The sequence below is a fragment of the Pyrus communis genome, chromosome 11, assembly GCF_963583255.1.
Source record: "Pyrus communis chromosome 11, drPyrComm1.1, whole genome shotgun sequence".
NCBI classification, from domain to species: Eukaryota; Viridiplantae; Streptophyta; class Magnoliopsida; order Rosales; family Rosaceae; genus Pyrus; species Pyrus communis.
Window position 1 is genome coordinate 9,395,167 of NC_084813.1, and position 18,039 is coordinate 9,413,205.

At 36.6% G+C, this 18,039-nt stretch overlaps 1 protein-coding gene across 1 annotated transcript; it reads left to right on the forward strand.

Moving 5' to 3' along the window:
• Positions 1-11,583: 11,583 nt before the first annotated feature.
• LOC137707460 (NADP-dependent malic enzyme-like) lies at positions 11,584-17,757 on the forward strand. Its single transcript, XM_068446336.1, has 20 exons — positions 11,584-11,844; positions 12,132-12,403; positions 13,700-13,820; positions 13,928-14,002; positions 14,099-14,250; positions 14,352-14,457; positions 14,603-14,668; positions 14,848-14,943; positions 15,085-15,156; positions 15,266-15,349; positions 15,449-15,547; positions 15,748-15,795; positions 15,908-15,961; positions 16,052-16,150; positions 16,317-16,406; positions 16,638-16,715; positions 16,811-16,885; positions 16,978-17,068; positions 17,154-17,282; positions 17,408-17,757. Exons 1-20 carry the CDS (start codon positions 11,815-11,817, stop codon positions 17,494-17,496), a joined length of 1,926 nt encoding a protein of 641 aa, XP_068302437.1. The 5' UTR covers positions 11,584-11,814; the 3' UTR covers positions 17,497-17,757.
• The last annotated feature ends 282 nt before the right edge of the window (positions 17,758-18,039 follow it).

Below are 18,039 nucleotides of genomic sequence, written 5' to 3' on the forward strand. Positions count from 1 at the left end.
TTCGATTAATCCCTATTTAGTAGAAATTCTACCTTAACCACAATTGGAAATTACATTCCTATAATAATGCTACAATCACGGAGATGATTCTAGATTAATTAAGTCTAGTCTAACAATATTGTCGAGTCAAGAGTTGGGAAATTGTGTTTGAGTGAACACAAGGTTTATTCCCCTGACCAAGAGATGTATTAGGATTATGCAATCATCTCTGAGAGGCTAACCTCTAGACCCAAGTAATGAGGAGGTTTTTTATCTACATATGAACAACAACAATGTTATCATATGCAACTTTCGTACAAGAAAGTGTTCAAAGATAGCTGGAAGGTGTCTAGTTAGTAGTTTTTACTTCTCATTTGTGCTCCCATGGTGACCAACGCCAGTTCCCAGCCTTCCACAAGATGCCCATCATCAGCAGCGGAGCTACAGTGGTGGCATTAAGTGCCCATGACCGCAACAACTCAATTAATCCTCTTTGTTAATTTGTCTTTTCTCCTATATTTTCTTCTTTCTCCTCTCTTCTTCTGGAAGCCTGAACTCAAATCTCCTTTTAAACTTTGTAAAATCTAAGAAAAAACATTCAACTTGCTACACTTTTATTAAGGCATATGTAAAAATCACTCTCCACCTTTGTTGACAAAAGATCTTCTCCGTCCTCCTTTATTGTTTGAACTCTTCGTTTTTCCTAAAATAAGAGAACACATCATCGACAATATAAATAGAAGTATGATCAATTTTTTTGAAGCTTATATTATGACCTCATTATTATAAAATTCTGACTCCGCCACTGCCCGTCAGCAAGCCCAATGTGAAGGAACTAGAAGCTAGCTAGCTTGCATATCCATATGAAATGTGAAGTACTAAACTTTTATTTGTTAAACTTGGATTATTACTTCTAGTTGATCATATGTGTTAGCTAGTAGTAGTGCACTGGTAATAAACTTTATGCAGAAGACTTGTTTCATTTTGTTGTGTTTTCTGTTAACTGTTTCTTCCATATTATTATGGCGATATGTGCTCGCAAAAATGTGATTTTAGTTGTCTAGATTTAGAAGTGAGGTGTTTCATGTCCAATGTCGTTGCTTTCGAATAGCAAACTGCTTTCCTGCAAGCCATGGGCATTGCTCAGTTGTTCATCTGTGTGTATGCTTATGGCCGTATAGGAATGTGTGAATGCATCTAGATTTACATGATTCATGAACCAAATAATTGATCTTCAATTTCTACTCAAGGTTATTATAAAAGAAATTATTTTCATTGTAAAGAAAGTTGAGATTGTATCATAAAACTAATTGTCAATATGAGAAACAGCTGAATTCTTTTTTTCCCGATGTGGATTCATACTCTCATCACGCTCTTGCGTGTGACGAATTTTCAAGTCTAACACGTAGATACCACAAATTGGTGTGCCGTGGAGTATGCATGGTAGTTGGGTTTTACACATAAGACAACTTGTTCTAATACCATGAATGAAGTTGAGATCCTACCATAAATCAATTGGCAATATAAAGAATTGTCAAATTACTTATAAGCACATGTAAAATTCTTTTTTTTTTCCAATTTGAAATTCATACTCTTGACATTTTTAGTTAAAAAAGCTCTATGTAGTGCAAACATCTACACACATTTTAAATGTGAAGCGAATTCCAAGCCAGCTTAACCTTAAGTTGTACTACAGATACAGTATGGCAGACCGCCAGTCTGTAGTCGGATCGGAGCAACAAGTGGTTCAACTCGAAACAAAAGTGTGTCACATGCTTTGAAGTTATTCCTCTCCTCCTAACACTTGGTTCGGCGGTTCAACTCGAAATAAAAGTGTGTCACATGCTTTGAAGTAGTTATTCCTCTCCTCCTAACACTTGGTTCGGCGGTTCAACTCGAAACAAAAGTGTGTCACATGCTTTGAAGTAGTTATTCCTCTCCTCCTAACACTTGGTTCGGCGGTTCAACTCGAAACAAAAGTGTGTCACATGCTTTGAAGTTATTCCTCTCCTCCTAACACTTGGTTCGGCTTCGGCTTTCGGCTTTCCGCTTTCGGCTTTCCGCTTTCGGCTTTCGGCTTTCAGCTTTCGGTTTTTGGGCCCACCGTTTTGACCCTTATTCTACTTTTGTCTTGTTTCAACCCATATTTTTAACGAGGAAGCAGCGGGCCGACGCGGTTTGCATCCCTCCACTAAACTCTTCCCACACAGAATATTAAAGGTTTTTAAGTCAAGACCAACCAAATAATATTTACCTAACCTTCAAGTAACTAGCCATCCATATATGACTTCTTACATTTTGTGGCACGCCCATAAGTGCTTTTGGTTTTTATAAAAAAGAAAATGTTTTTGTATAAAAAATTTAAACGCGTTTTCTCGTAACTGAAAACACTATATTTACTCAATGACTTTCACTAATTATGATAACAACACACGTTTTTTTTTCTATGCATCATTGTTTAATTATGTGTATACTGTTGCCCAAAAAAAAAATTAGCACTGCATGTTTTTCTTCCATAGGGATTCCATGATGCAGCTTGGAGAAAATTTTTAGCATGTCGGGGACATCATCCGATTAACTAAGTGTCATAATAATATTAATTGAAATTTTTTTTCAAGTTTCAAATGTGCCGAAGTTATAAACAAGTTAATACAGGGTTCCTTTGCTCATCTCTCTTCAATATTACTTTATGGGCCACTATGGAATTTAGCTGCCCGGACTCCAGAGAGCCAAACCAACTTGTGGCACAGGTTGGAACAACTTGAACTCTAGAACTCATCCTTTTCCTATGGATTATAGGGATTCTATGATCGTGATCGTTCATCGTACATCGTACATCGTATGGTTAGTTTTCGTTAAGTACCATTTATATTTAATTTTAAATTTTGAAATGATTTCTATATTGTATGGATAGTTTTCATTAAGTACTATTTATATTTAATTTTAAATTTTAAATTTTGAAATAATTTATGACCACACAATATACGAAGAACGATCACGATTACGGAATCCTTAGAACCTCTAGAAAAATAATTCAACGAGGATCCTTTTCCCTTTTTTCTAGTTAATCATTACGCACGTGTATTTGTTTTCTTACAGTGTCCTCTTCCTCATTTTTTTTAATCAAATATTATAAATCAAATCATGAATTTGGAAATAAGAAATGATATTATGTAAAAAATAGTGTTATAGATATCACATTTGGATAAGGTTAGCTCTCACTTATGCATGAGCCTATAGTAGAGAAGCGATATAATGTGATATGTAAATGTGATATCCCTGATACATTAAAAAATTCTTACAATTATCGACCCAAACAATTAGCATTGAAATCGGCGACAATCATTCTTGGTACCAATTTATGCGCAAACCAAAAATGAGAAAATAAAATAAAATTAGTTTTAGTAACTTTCCTAGCATCACTAACCATGAAAATGAATACAACATCCCTAACTTCTATATGCACGGACTTTTCACAATTACGTAACGTTTTCTTGATTAAAGGAAACGTTTGTTTTGAAAAATGATGTACAACATCAATTTTCTTATATGGTAGTATTACTAAGTGATTCAGAAAATCAACTATTTAGATATTGCATAGAAACTAATAAAATTTTACAACTGTTAAATTTTACATAAAATTCGTACCATTAAATATAGTATAACATAGTATTATAACCAAATTTGTACAACACATAAAATGTATAGGTATTATAATTAGGGAAGTGTTATTGGCACTCCAAAAATCTCATTCTACACTCATCACAAGTGTATTTTTCTTTCCAAATATAGAAAGTTTGGAATGTAGAATGAGATTTTTAAAGTGTCAATAATAATTCCTTATAATTATATGGATTATATATATGCAAAGAAAACAGTTGAAAAGGGATGATTTAGACTTAAGATAGATTAAAAGCTAAACACTTTTGTGGAAAAATATCAATTCGTCGTGGGTTGGACCATGGGCGTCAACATTCAACTTTTGAAGGAGACTAGTGCACAGAAACGCAATTGCAATTTTCTCTAATTAAGGGGAAAGGCCTCCCCCAGATGAACCCACGACCACACGAGATCAATTTTCAAGAATTGTGCAGAGTGAGAATCAAAGATGTAATAATTTAAAAATGTGTATGTTACTTTTAGCTGTCGGATCGGATAAGTTGAAGAAGATTCAAAATTTTTATACTCTAAAACATTGTAAACTTTTTATATCAAAAAGCGGCCACATTTTCAACATTGATGACACGTTATTTTTAAAAGAAGATTGGAAATAAACACTACAGATATGGATCCAAAGATTCAAAGAAATTGTGAACGCTCAACATTCGACCTTAATTATAATAGATGGTCATTTAACTTTTTTGTTGTACTTTTTTCTTACTATTGAATTAAAATTGGATGTTAAGTGATCATAATTTCTTAAATCGTAAGCCGAAAAACAGGACTCTCTCTCTATATATATAATTAAGAATATCCTCTTTTTTATATACGAAGGGATCATCATCGTATCATTCATAGTATGTCATAGTCAACTCGGCCAACTCTTGATCTGTATCTCACAATAGGGATAGGGATTTATTAATTTACTTTGCTTGGACCGTGAGCTCTCCAACTTTTGCAGCAATTGATGGGCGGTCTATTGCTATTGGCAACAACATGCTAGTTGCTATCCCGTCGCTGCTTTGGATTGGTAACCCTTGGGTAACACGATAGCGACAGGTGGCTAATGAACATCTTCGTCTTTAATCACCGCAAGCTTAACATAATTTGTAACGCTTGTTACCTGTTGCATTAGATTCAACTCATGTAAATGACGAGTTATCTTACCTTATAAAGAAAACTAAAACTTAGATGCTTCAAACTCTGATATTGGTGTATGGTGTAAATATAGAAATGTTATTACATTTGAGCTTAATGGCTATTGATTAAAGACAAACACATTGTAGAGGAATTCTTATACAAAAATAGTTTGTGGTCAATTCATAGAATTTTCTGCTTATAATTGAAATTAATTGTTTATATTATTAATAATTATTTCTGCAAAAGTACTCAATAAGATAAGAGATCGTTTAGTTATCGAACTGTATAAAAATTATGATTGGAGTCCGTAAAAGTACTTCAAACCGTCTTTTTATTTGCTCCAATTGACTGATTAAACGACTTTAGTTTTAATTGATTTTTTGTAAATATTACCTTTACAAATTGTTTTATGAGACTAACAATTATGATCACAAGTGCGAATCGATCACAAACTGTTTTGAGGAGGACTTCCTTCATAATTTTGTGGAGCCAAAGTACACTTTTGATATCGCATTTGTGATGGGTTCACGAAAATGTATTGGAAAAACCATACAAATATTGGAACTTAGTACTTCTCATGGTGGAACTTGGGACACTGTTGATTAAATGGTATCACATTTATAATGGATTGAACGGTTCACGAAAATGTATCTGAAAAAACCATGCAAAATATTGGAACCTGGTACACCTTCTCATATTGGAAAAATGTGATTTAATTTTGGTAGAACATTGGTTGGAAAACCTACAAAACTATATTTAAATCATTTGAAATTTTCTTTTCTTTTCTTCTTTTCTTTTTTTTAAAAAAAAAGAAAAAAAAAGAAGAAGGATCAGTTGGTGGTTTCGAAACTACAGTCCATCCTTTCGGGGGCCGGAAAGACTCACTGAGGCATTTCAGGCCTCCTCTGGACACCATCGTATGATTCACTATCGCTAAAATCGAACTCAAGACGTACCGTATAAAATACTAAGCTGTTATTTGTTCACAATCACTAAACCACCCCATAATAGTTGAAAAGTTCTTTAGTTTCCATACAAATGGAAGCTTTTGGATCCTTAAGAATTTAAACAAACTTGAGCAAAGCCTTTAGCCAAGAAAATAAACTCACAAAATTTGAGGCAATGCACATAAAAAATCTAGATAAAGACAAATGGAAACAAAGGTTGGATTATCTCAACAATCTTGAGAAAATTTAACTTTCTTGAGAGATTTTTCAGTGTGATTAGAAAACAGGAAGGTACATCACGTGTTATTATACAAATAGTAAGATTTGTGTGTTAAAAAGTCAATAACTTAAAAAATAAAATTTTCCACTATTTATATAAAAACACGTCGTGTACTATTCATGTTCTGGTCAAATGAAGAAATTCTCAATTTTCTCCTTTTTGAAAGAGAAGGCCAGGGCAATGCCTCTGCATTTCAGCCATGAAATCACATGATTGAGGCCTGGTTTGGTACTGAGGTGATTCTGAAAAAAGCTGGTATCAAAAAAAGCTGGGAGCTGTTTTTGTGTTTGGTAAACATTCAGCTTCAGCTTTTTTTCATAGTTTTGGGTGAAAAAAAGCCAAAAACAAGAAGCTACAAAACCCAGCTTTGAAAAACCGGCTTTTTTCACATCTGTTTTACATAAAAGTTTACCAAACACTATAATACTGTTTTTTTTTTTCAAAAGTACTTTTACAAAAAAGTTTACCAAACACTCTGTTACTTTATTTCACAGCTGCTTATTCTCACAGCACGGCAGAAGCAGCTTTTTTTCAAAGCACAGCAATTCCAAACCAGCCCTGAGAGTCCTTATGTCAAGTTTACGTTCAAGACAAACCCTAATGCACCTCTCAACGAAAAAAATAAAACCCTGCCTACGTTTATGTCAATGTCCCCATGTACAAAAAACCCTTGGTATCTTACAGTGACCCTCGTCACATCATACATCCATTCTCCATCTTCCCTTTCAGTGGGCTCCACCTCTTTTCAAATGCAATCTTGCCCTTGGATTGCCACATGTCTTGTCAATATCAAATAATCGAATCTCAACCACAAATAAATTTTCTGGGTAGCTGGACCTTACGTGATTTTCCAATCGAGCATTTCACACATTTCATATTTTTTGTGAGAGTAAACCGTCGATTTTTCTCTTAAATTTTCACTTAATTTTCAATTTTTTTTAATTTTAATTGAAAAACTAATGACTTAAATTAAATTGTTTTGCCGATTTTTTCCTGTTAATTTTTCATTCATTTTATCCAAATTTCTATTAAATGAAAACACGTGCACAACATATAAGGGTAATTCGGTCACTTCGTTCTTTAAAAGAATTGAAGACCTTAGATTTCTAAAATTTTGACCTATGCAAATTTGTGTAATTTTATAGCTTTTGTGTCTGAGGTTCTAACGAAATGACGTTTTTGTTCCCAAATGAGAGTCACGTGGTGTGTACGTGATAAAAATTAACGTTAATTTGTATGAAATCTATAAAAAAACTAACGACAGAAGAGAAATCGGCCAAACATATTATTTGCCTTCTACTTAATTTCCAACACATGCATTTTTATTTATATTTAAATAAAATTGAAGTGCTATAGATCAATAACTTGGGCTAGTTATATATAACAATATACTCAACATTTTTATAAATTATAATTTTCTTACATTTTTTGGAGTTGATGCGAAGTATTTGAGTCTGCGAGTAAGTAATAACTCGTCAACGTAGAGTCCTTATTGTTGAAACCAAAATATTTCTTGCTTCTTCAGCATGCTTATAATTTATTGGCATGTGACTTTTAACATTAAAGAAAGCAGTGTAAATGTACATGCATTAGCTAGCTATTAGAGATTAGGTGTCAATTTTCCTAATGTCATCTTAAAAATTGATATGCTCCATTATTGATGTAGCGTTTTGTGTCTATACAACTTTTATTAAGGATCATTGTAAAAAAATAATCTTGTTAGAAACACTTCTATTAAGTAATAACTTTTTTTAATAATAAAAGTAAACTTGATATAAGTTCAATTTTGTGAGTTGTTATTGGGTTTAATCCACTTTGTTAGATTAGGTCCATTAACTGATTATCCACATCAATTTTTTTTCATTATCCTTTTGTCAAACTGTGATAAATATCATCCCTTATCATAAGTTTATATTTTATTCAATTTGATGATTAAATATAAGAATTAAATATTGTTTCTCATTTTTCCTACTCCTAATTCGTATCTCAATTTTTTCTTCTACCTCCATCAAGTTTAATTAGGTTACCTAATCTATGTTGTAGGTACTATATATATTAGCATATATACTATTATAGATTTATAAATATATGGAAGATGAAATTTCTTTGAACTATTTTAAAAAATGATAGATAGATTAAATTTTATTTATTTTTGTGACATCCCACATCGCCCAGGGGAGTGATCCTTAAATGTATATTCTCATCCCTACCTAGCACGAGGCCTTTTGGGAGCTCACTGGCTTCGGGTTCCGTAGGAACTCCGAAGTTAAGCGAGAAGGGGGCTAGAGCAATCCCATGATGGGTGACCTACTGGGAAGTTGCTCGTGAGTTCCCAAAAACAAAACCGTGAGGGAATGGTAAGCCCAAAGCGGACAATATCGTGCTACGGTAGTGGAGCGGGCCCGGGAAGTGATCCGCCTCGGGCCCAGATGTGACAATTTGGTATCAGAGCCTAACCCTGGTCGCGAGTGTGCTGACGAGGACGTCGGGCCCCTAAGGGGGGTGGATTGTGACATCCCACATCGCCCAGGGGAGTGATCCTTAAATGTATATTCCCATCCCTACCTAGCACGAGGCTTTTTGGGAACTCACGAGCAACTTCCCAGTGGGTCACCCATCATGGGATTGCTCTAACCCCCTTCTCGCTTAACTTCGGAGTTCCTACGGAACCCGAAGCCAGTGAGCTCCCAAAAGGCCTCGTGCTAGGTAGGGATGGGAATATACATTTAAGGATCACTCCCCTGGGCGATGTGGGATGTCATAATCCACCCCCCTTAGGGGCCCGACGTCCTCGTCGGCACACTCGCGACCAGGGTTAGGCTCTGATACCAAATTGTCACATCTGGGCTCGGGGCGGATTACTTCCCGGGCCCGCTCCACCACCGTAGCACGATATTGTCCGCTTTGGGCTTACCATTCCCTCACGGTTTTGTTTTTGGGAACTCACGAGCAACTTCCCAGTGGGTCACCCATCATGGGATTGTTCTAGCCTTCTTCTCGCTTAACTTCGGAGTTCCTATGGAACCCGAAGCCAGTGAGCTCCCAAAAGGCCTCGTGCTAGGTAGGGATGGGAATATACATTTAAGGATCATTCCCATGGGCGATGTGGGATGTCACAATCCACCCCCCTTAGGGGCCCGACGTCCTCGTCGGCACACACGCGACCAGGGTTAGGCTCTAATACCAAATTGTCACATCCCGGCCCGAGGCGGATCACTTCCCGGGCCCGTTCCACTACAGTATTACCAAAGCGGACAATATCGTGCTACGGTGGTGGAGCGGGCCCGGGAAGTGATCCGCCCCGGACCGGGATGTGACAAATTGGTATCAGAGCCTAACCCTGGTCGCAAGTGTGCCGACGAGGACGTCGGGCCCCTAAGGGGGGTGGATTGTGACATCCCACATCGCCCAGGGGAGTGATCCTTAAATGTATATTCCCATCCCTACCTAGCACAAGGCCTTTTGAGAGCTCACTGGCTTCGGGTTCCGTAGGAACTCCGAAGTTAAGCGAGAAGGGGGCTAGAGCAATCCCATGATGGGTAACCCACTGGGAAGTTGCTCGTGAGTTCCCAAAAACAAAACCGTGAGGGAATGGTAAGCCCAAAGCGGACAATATCGTGTTACGGTGGTGGAGCGGGCCCGGGAAGTGATCTGCCCCAGGCGGGGATGTGACAATTTTCGTAGATACATCTATCATAAGTTAAATGTGTTTTATCAACCTATGATATGGATATTATATATGACAACATATAAATTGTCTAGTAGCCATCTTTCATGGAAGTGATTAAATTTTCATATTTTAGTATTTAAATTAAATATTTGAGTAAAGATGCATAAATTAAAAAAAGGTAAATTACACTTTACCACTTCATGTTTGAGATCTATTGCAACTTCATACAACATCTTTAAAAAATTTCACTTTCACACCTTACGTACTATTTTATTTCAATATAATACGTTCATTACATTTTCCATGCATTGGTCCGTTAAGAGCTGACGTGGCTGCTAATTTTGTGCCACATGGCAAAAAAAATAATTTTTTATGCATTTAAAATATTATAATAATTTACCCTATTTATAAAAAAAACCCAAACCCACACCCAGATCCCCTTCCTTCCCCCTCACCTCTCTGCAACCCCCACCCTTTCTTTCCTTGACCCACTTCTCTCTCCACCTCTCTAATGGCTTCCTCATCCCTATCTCTCTTCTCCCCCCCACAATGCCTTAAGAAGCTCGCCGCTGACAAGGTTGTCGAGTATGTCACATTTGGAATGTTCCTCGACCTCGGCACTGGCTCCATCGCCTTCTTTTGTGGTCTCCAATCTCAGTGAGCTCCTCAAATTCGGCGAATTGAAGGACATTATTGGAGTCCCGACTTCCAAGCGCACAGAGGACCAAGCTCGCTAGTTGGGTCAACGGTGCCGATATGGTTGACCTAAATCTCAATTTGGTCAAAGGGTGTGGTGGAGCTCTGCTGAAGGAGAAGATGGTAGAGGCAGTGTCGGAGAATTTGTGGTGCGTTTTTTGGGGTTTTGGATGGGGTGGGGTTTGGTGGGGTGGGGGGGCGGGGGTTACGAGGGAGGTGGGGGTGGGGTGGGATGGGGTGTTTGGGTTGTAGAGAAGGGGAAGGGCTCGGGGAAGAAGATGAGTTTTTTTTTAATAGGGTAAATTATTATAATATTTTAAATGCATAAATTTTTTTTTGCCATATAGCACAAATTTGATAGCCACGTCAGCACAAATATGGATTCCATATTTGCCATGTCATCACTTAACGGTTTACTTAACAGATTTTCTAACGAATGTATGAAATTGAAATAAAATGATAAGTAAATGTATGAAGTTGAAATGTTTTAAAGATGTTGTAAGGAATTGAAATCTACCCCAAACATGAGGAGGTAAAATGTAATTTACCCATTAAAAAATTTAATTAAAGTTGAAAAAAAAAATTAGACTAAATCCAACAGCAGCTCAAACTAGGAAGTTTTAACGAAACACTTCCGATATTGTTCACTTTTAACGAAAAACCACATTTTTACCTTTCCTGATACTATTCACTTACACCTTTATTTTTAATTTTTCATTAAAACTAAAGTTTTTTATGGACTTTTCGTTAGTTTTCCTCAAACTTTTGGAATTGGATCAAGGTACCCCTAAAATTAGTTTAGTCTGAACATTATGGCTGTATAGAGGTTTTAGTCTAATATACAAATAAAATACCCTTCTCGAGTGTACTAAGTGGACTAAAATTATAGATCACATTTACAAACCAAATGATATGTCACCAATAAGAAATGAGTACGTTAATGAACACTAAAGTAATAATTAAATCATCAACTTTCATGTTGTTTCGTTTTTTGTCTATAAATTTAGTATGAATTACTTAATCCCTGAACTTTGGAAGGATAGATCTGGAGAGATCTCTTTCCACCCTTCTCTATCATACACCCAAGTGAAATTAATGAATAAATACAGATATAAAAATGCAAGGGTGTTTTAGTAATCTGGGAGAAAAATCAATGGGCCATACAAATTAATTTTGCAAGAGAAGGGAAGGTCTCACATTTTTTAAGCTGCTTCGTTTACCCATTTCTTGATCCCTCTCTGCTTTTTGGTTTCACAAATTCAGGTATAAGAGAGAGAGACAGAGAGAAGGAGTCAAGCAAGGAGAGCTCATCGATCCTAAAGACTCTCTCCTCTCTCTCTCTGCACTCTCTCTCTCTCTCCCCCCCCCCCTCTCTCTCTGCGCTTCTGCAGTAGTGAATACAAAAGCCAGCGAAAGACTCTCCCCTTCACAAATCCGTCGCCATGATGTCCTTGAATAGAAGCTGTTTTCTGGTAATATAAAGCAAACCCATTTTTCAGATCACAATTTCATGCGCACCCACTTCACAAGATTCAATCACAAAAAGATAAAATCCAATCAAAATTCAGAAGGAAAAAAAAAAAAATTCAGTTTATGGGTCTTCCTTTTTCTTCTTTCCCACGTTGAAATTTCAAATCTTTCCAACTTTCTGATTGCCAATTTCTTGGTGAATGAAATTTCCATTTCTGGGTTTTTTTTTCTTGCAAATTTTCGTTTATTTTTTTTTAAAATTAATTAATTAATTTTATTGCTTTTGCAGAGGAACCCGGGCATTGCTGGGTCTTCAAGTCCGTTCTCTCAGAGCCAGAAGAGGCGGCCAGCATCGCTAAAAGTGGTGGCTGTGGTCCCAAAAGTCCGGACAGGCGACCGAAACGGTAGCGTTGTGATGGAGAACGCATTGCAGGAGGTGAAGGCCGAATCCGAGGTGGTTGAGCTGAAATCTACCGTCCATGGTGGGGTACAAGACGTTTACGGTGAGGATACTGCCACCGAGGACCAACTCGTCACGCCTTGGAGTATCTCGGTTGCTAGGTGGGTGAGAGCAAAGATCGATTATGCTTACGATTGTTATTGATATTATCGTTGTTTACTGTTATAGTGGTGTGGTTGTTTAAAATTATTTTAGTTTCGATGAAATCTATGTTCTTTTTGTATTTGTGGAAGTCGCATTATTTTATGTTATTTTAAGTGATATCTCTACATGATGTGTGTTGCTTGCTGAATTGTTTGAGCAGCTGCTTGATTGGTTAATTTGTGTCACTTAGTACAACGGTCCAATGGTGATCTTGTACTTGTAAGTTGGAGGTTTTAAGTTGGACACCCGTGGATAACTGAGTTTGATATCAAATTAATATAGTTGTCCATTGTGTTGCTTAGCCTAAATCGCCCACCTCTTTATGTAAATATGTCGTTGAAAAAAAAAAAAAAAACAAATTAGTTAATGTGTGTGTATGTTTATATTGACTATGAATGAAGTTTCATAACTACCCGAACCGAGACCTCCATGAGAATCACTTCGTAGTTGTATCTCTAACTAATAATGAATTTATATATTTGAGATATCACATATTTTGTAAATTGTTTTATTGGAACCTTTATGTTTATTTTTTTTAATATATCGAATGAATTGCTGATTTGGTTCCTTTCATAATTAATGTATTCTGGGATTTTGATAGTTTTGGATTACATCCTTGATTGTGAATCCGTTTTGGATGTTACAAATGCGATTTTTCTGTGAGGAAAGTAATGGATAAATTAATTAAGTAATCATTTATGTTTTGGGCACTTTCAGATTGTTGTTGGTGGCTTTTTTTTTTTGTACTTGGTAAATTTTTTGATTTGGTTCTTTTACTAGGTAACTGAATTCTGGGTATCAGATTAGCCATGTACGAAAAAGTAGTAGTGACACATAGAAACAAAATGTTATTAAGAATCTTTAACAAGCTGCCAGAAAGAAAGTCTAATGCAACCTTCTATGGTTGTGCTTCGCTTGCCATATTGGGGGTGGGGCCGTGATTTACATGCAGCATGATAAAAAAGGTCCACGTCCACCTCATTCAGGTGGAATGTGTTGAATAATTTTCTGGTGAAAAAGACGTGTTTTGTTTGCTCATGATGTTTTCGTTCCTTAGTTTAAGTTGCACAAATTTTCCCTTTGGGGTTTGTTTCAAAGAAATGAAAGGAATTAATTTTACGTAATATGCAATTTTGTTCCCAACCTCTCAATGTAGTTCTGTGGTAAACTTTATATATGTTAAACAGAAATTCTCTTTGCTATTTGTATTTTTGGCACCTTTGTATAAATCACTCTCTTGGCTTTCCTTGCAGTGGATATACGTTGATACGATCTCCGCACCACAACAAAGGTCTTGCTTTCACAGAGAAAGAGAGAGATGCCCACTACTTGCGTGGTCTTCTTCCCCCAGTTGTTATTTCTCAAGAACTTCAGGTCTTCTAATCGGCTTGTACATGCTTTCAGAGTTCCATCGCTTTTTGTATACTTATTTTATATGAAAATGATAATCATTTACACTTTACCTGTAATCTACTTGACAGGTTAAGAAAATGATCAACAGTATCCGTCAGTATCAAGTTCCACTGCAGAAGTATATCGCTATGATGGATCTTCAGGTACCAGTAATCATTTCAATGAAATTTTGGTTTGAGACTCCAACCTTTTGCTGCTGAAATGGCGAGATTTAAAATTTCAATTACATATGCTTCCAGGGGAGAAATGAAAAGCTATTCTACAAGCTTCTTATTGAACATGTTGAGGAATTACTTCCAGTTGTCTATACTCCTACTGTCGGTGAAGCTTGCCAGAAATATGGAAGCATCTTTACGCAACCACAGGGTCTTTTCATAAGTTTGAAAGAAAAGTATGTTTCATTGCAATTTAATTTTGTTCTCTACTTTGATGGCCACTTCCAAATTGGGTTGAAGCTTATTGCTATTCTGTTTTTTCCTTGCAATCTCTAAGGGGCAAGATTCTTGAAGTATTGAGGAACTGGCCTGAGAAGAATATTCAAGTCATTGTTGTCACTGATGGAGAGCGGATCCTAGGACTCGGGGATCTTGGCTGTCATGTAAACACCATCAATTTTTTTTTCTAGTTGTGGTGATAAAAGACAATATGAGATACCTTGCCTTCAAAGAGAATATTGCATGTTCTTGCTGTACTCCCTGTCCCTGTAAGTAGTCAACTGATAACAATATGTGATATTTTCTCAGGGAATGGGTATTCCTGTGGGTAAACTTGCTCTATACACGGCACTTGGAGGAGTTCGTCCTTCTGCTGTAAGTATCTGTGATGACCAACGCTATTCTTTCTGGTGGCGCTGAGTTAAAAATCCATTGTATCTCAAAGTTACTGTAATGCATTTCTTTTGTTCAGAAATATGTTTAGAAGTCCTCGACATTTGAACCATTTATCTTTAATATTGGTTCTAATATGATTTCTTTGCCATGTTTTTCAGTGCTTGCCTGTAACCATTGATGTTGGTACAAACAATGAGAAGCTGTTGAATGATGAGTTCTACATAGGGCTGAAGCAAAAGAGGGCTACTGGGCAGGTTTATGATATGTTTGCTTTACATGTTTAGCGTTCAAATCATTTGAGATGAGTGATTTTTTTTTTTTTTTTTTTTTTTTTTTTTTTTTTTTTTTTTTTTTTTTCTGCCTTACCAAAGTGGGGTTTTCTCTTCTTTCTCTAGGAATATGCCGAACTCCTACACGAGTTCATGACTGCAGTCAAGCAGAATTATGGGGAGAAAGTTCTCGTTCAGGTATTTGGCAGACAAAGTCAGTTTTCAATTATTTGGTTATTGCGCTGAACTTAGTCATATATTTCGTTTTTACTCAAGCGTTCCTAAGTCCATTTGTCATGCTTTGTAGTTTGAAGACTTTGCAAATCACAATGCTTTTGAACTGCTTGCAAAGTATGCCTCAACTCATCTTGTTTTTAATGACGACATTCAGGTAAGTTGCAAGAGATTTTTAATAATTGTATTTGTAGTAATTATTATCAGTAGATGAGGAAAGAACATCTCTAATGCTTGTGTAAGTAATTCATTCCAGGGGACAGCATCTGTAGTTCTGGCCGGGCTTCTTGCAGCTTTGAAGTTAGTAAAGGGATCTTTATCTGAACACAGATTTTTATTCCTTGGTGCTGGAGAGGTGAGTACTATCCTTAGTCGAGGGATCCTTTTCATTAATGTTAAAGAGTAGTAGAAAGGGCATCCCTCAAACCAACACTCACCTCTTTTTGATTTTTTTTTCATATATAGTTTCTTTCGTCCTTGTTCTTGAACCCTTACTGATGTCCCATGTGCTAGGACTTTATGGTCTTGTCTCACTCACTTGTTTAATGGTTTCAGGCCGGCACTGGCATAGCAGAACTCATTGCCCTTGAAGTTTCCAAGCAGGTTATAAGCTACTTTCTGTTTCTTTTACTTTGTACTAAAAAAGATGCTCAGTATTAATTGTAAAGAAATGTATTAGAATAGTTTTTGATACATAGCACCTGAATTATTGCAGACAAATACCCCAGTGGAAGAGACCCGCAAGAACATTTGGCTTGTGGACTCAAAGGTACAGGAAGCTGATCTAAATTCTTTCTGTCTGCAATGGAACTTTGTTTTCTTTCCATGATTTTTCATTTGTTAAGAAATTCATTTGCAGGGATTGATTGTCAGTTCTCGGCTGGGTTCACTCCAACACTTTAAAAAGCCCTGGGCTCATGAACATGAACCAGTCAGGGAACTTGTAGATGCTGTTAAGGTGTGAAATCTCTCTGTCTCTCTCTGTCCACTCTCTCTGTCCACTTTCTCTTACCCTCTTCAAACACACAGAGATGCACATATGTTGACAGTACACAAACAACATAATAGGGCATATAAAGCAGAAGTTTTTTTAGCGACTAAACTATTTTTTCCGTTTTAATCAGTCAATCAAGCCAACGGTGTTGATTGGAACGTCAGGAGTAGGAAGAACATTCACTAAAGAAGTGGTTGAGGCTATGGCCTCCCTGAATGAGGTAACTCTTTTCCATAAATTGTTCTTCAGATTTTTATTGTGTTTGCCAGCATCCATACAGGGACCAGAAATTTAGAATTTCTTCTGTTCTTGTTGGTATGGATTTGAGAAATCAGTTTGTTTAATTGCCATGTTGAGAAATTGCATGTTACTTAATGGCCTTAGTGAAAAATTGCATTTCTTCTTTCTAGAAGATAAGGGCTGACCGTTTCTTTTTGTAACCTTGTAATAGAGACCTATTATTCTTGCTCTTTCCAACCCAACATCACAATCTGAATGTACTGCAGAAGAAGCATATACATGGACTGAGGTAATTCAACCCTTGCATGTTTTGCTTAATATTGTGTAATTCAGGGTACACGTGATGGTTAGAGACTGACATTCGTTTCCTTTCTCGTATTTCAGGGTCGTGCCATGTATTGTAGTGGAAGCCCATTCCCACCAGTTGAATATAATGGGAAGGTTTACTATCCCGGCCAGGTATTAAATTCTAGAGAAATCCAATTATGTCCAGAAATAACATATATAACACCTTTTGGAGTGACTTTGGCATTTATTTTGTTGTCATTCAGTCAAACAATGCATACATCTTCCCTGGATTCGGTCTGGGTTTAATAATGTCTGGTACTATCCGTGTTCATGACGACATGCTTCTGGCAGCCTGTAAGTGCACAAAAGACATTAATGTAAAGGGTTTTTCATTTATTTAAGCTTTTAGACCTTATGCAATATTTGTTCCTTGGAACAGCGGAAGCTTTGGCTTCAATGGTGACCCAGGAAGATTTTGACAAGGGACTCATATACCCTCCATTCACAAACATCAGAAAGATTTCGGCGCATATTGCTGCTAAAGTAGCTGCGAAATCATATGAACTTGGTTAGACTTTTTTCCTGGGAATTTTTCTCGTCAGGTTTTTAGACTTAACTGCCTGATATTGGGCGCATATTGCTGCTAGTGCTACTAGGCCTAAATGTCTGGTATTTTTCATTTGGCTTTTGTAGGTTTGGCTACTCGCCTCCCCGAGCCAAGAGATCTGGAGAGGTATGCTGAAAGCTGTATGTACAGCCCTTCCTATCGAAGTTTCCGGTGAAGTGTTTGAAGTTATCTCGGTTGGTTGTACTGGGGTCAAGAACTAGAGTTGAAAAGGATCGATTATTTTGTGTGTTTTGATTGTTTATTTGTTTCTGGTTTTTGCCTTCTCATTGGTTCTGTTATTGTGTAACCTATATGGTAGATGAGAAGAAGCATGGGTGCAGTGCAGGTAGTTGGGTTGGGTTGGGAGTCAAATTATAGTTTGAAAAATGTTGCAACTCTCAATTTTCACACGAAATAAACCTCAAGTTACTCTTCATCCCCAAATTTTCCACTGAAATGACACACAACTAAACCACAATCAACAAAAAATGGCTTTGCACACTTTTTTCCGTGATGCATACTTTTGTTCATTTCTGCCCTTCTATTTTCTTTAGCTATGACCATTTTCATGGGATAAAATTTAAAATATAAGCTTTAAACCTGTCTAAACCATCTAGAACCATTGGGCTAAAATAAGCATTGAGGAGAAAGTATATCTTAAGACTAAACTCCTTTTAAAAATTATGTGTGGCTTAAATTATTTTCGAGCCATCAAATT

Coding starts and splice junctions, on each gene's coding strand:
- LOC137707460 (XM_068446336.1), top strand. CDS start 11,815: ATGATGTCCTTGAATAGAAGCTGTTTTCTG. Junction 15,548..15,747: donor TATTCCTTGGTGCTGGAGAG/GTGAGTACTATC, acceptor TAATGGTTTCAG/GCCGGCACTGGCATAGCAGA. Junction 17,069..17,153: donor CGACATGCTTCTGGCAGCCT/GTAAGTGCACAA, acceptor TCCTTGGAACAG/CGGAAGCTTTGGCTTCAATG.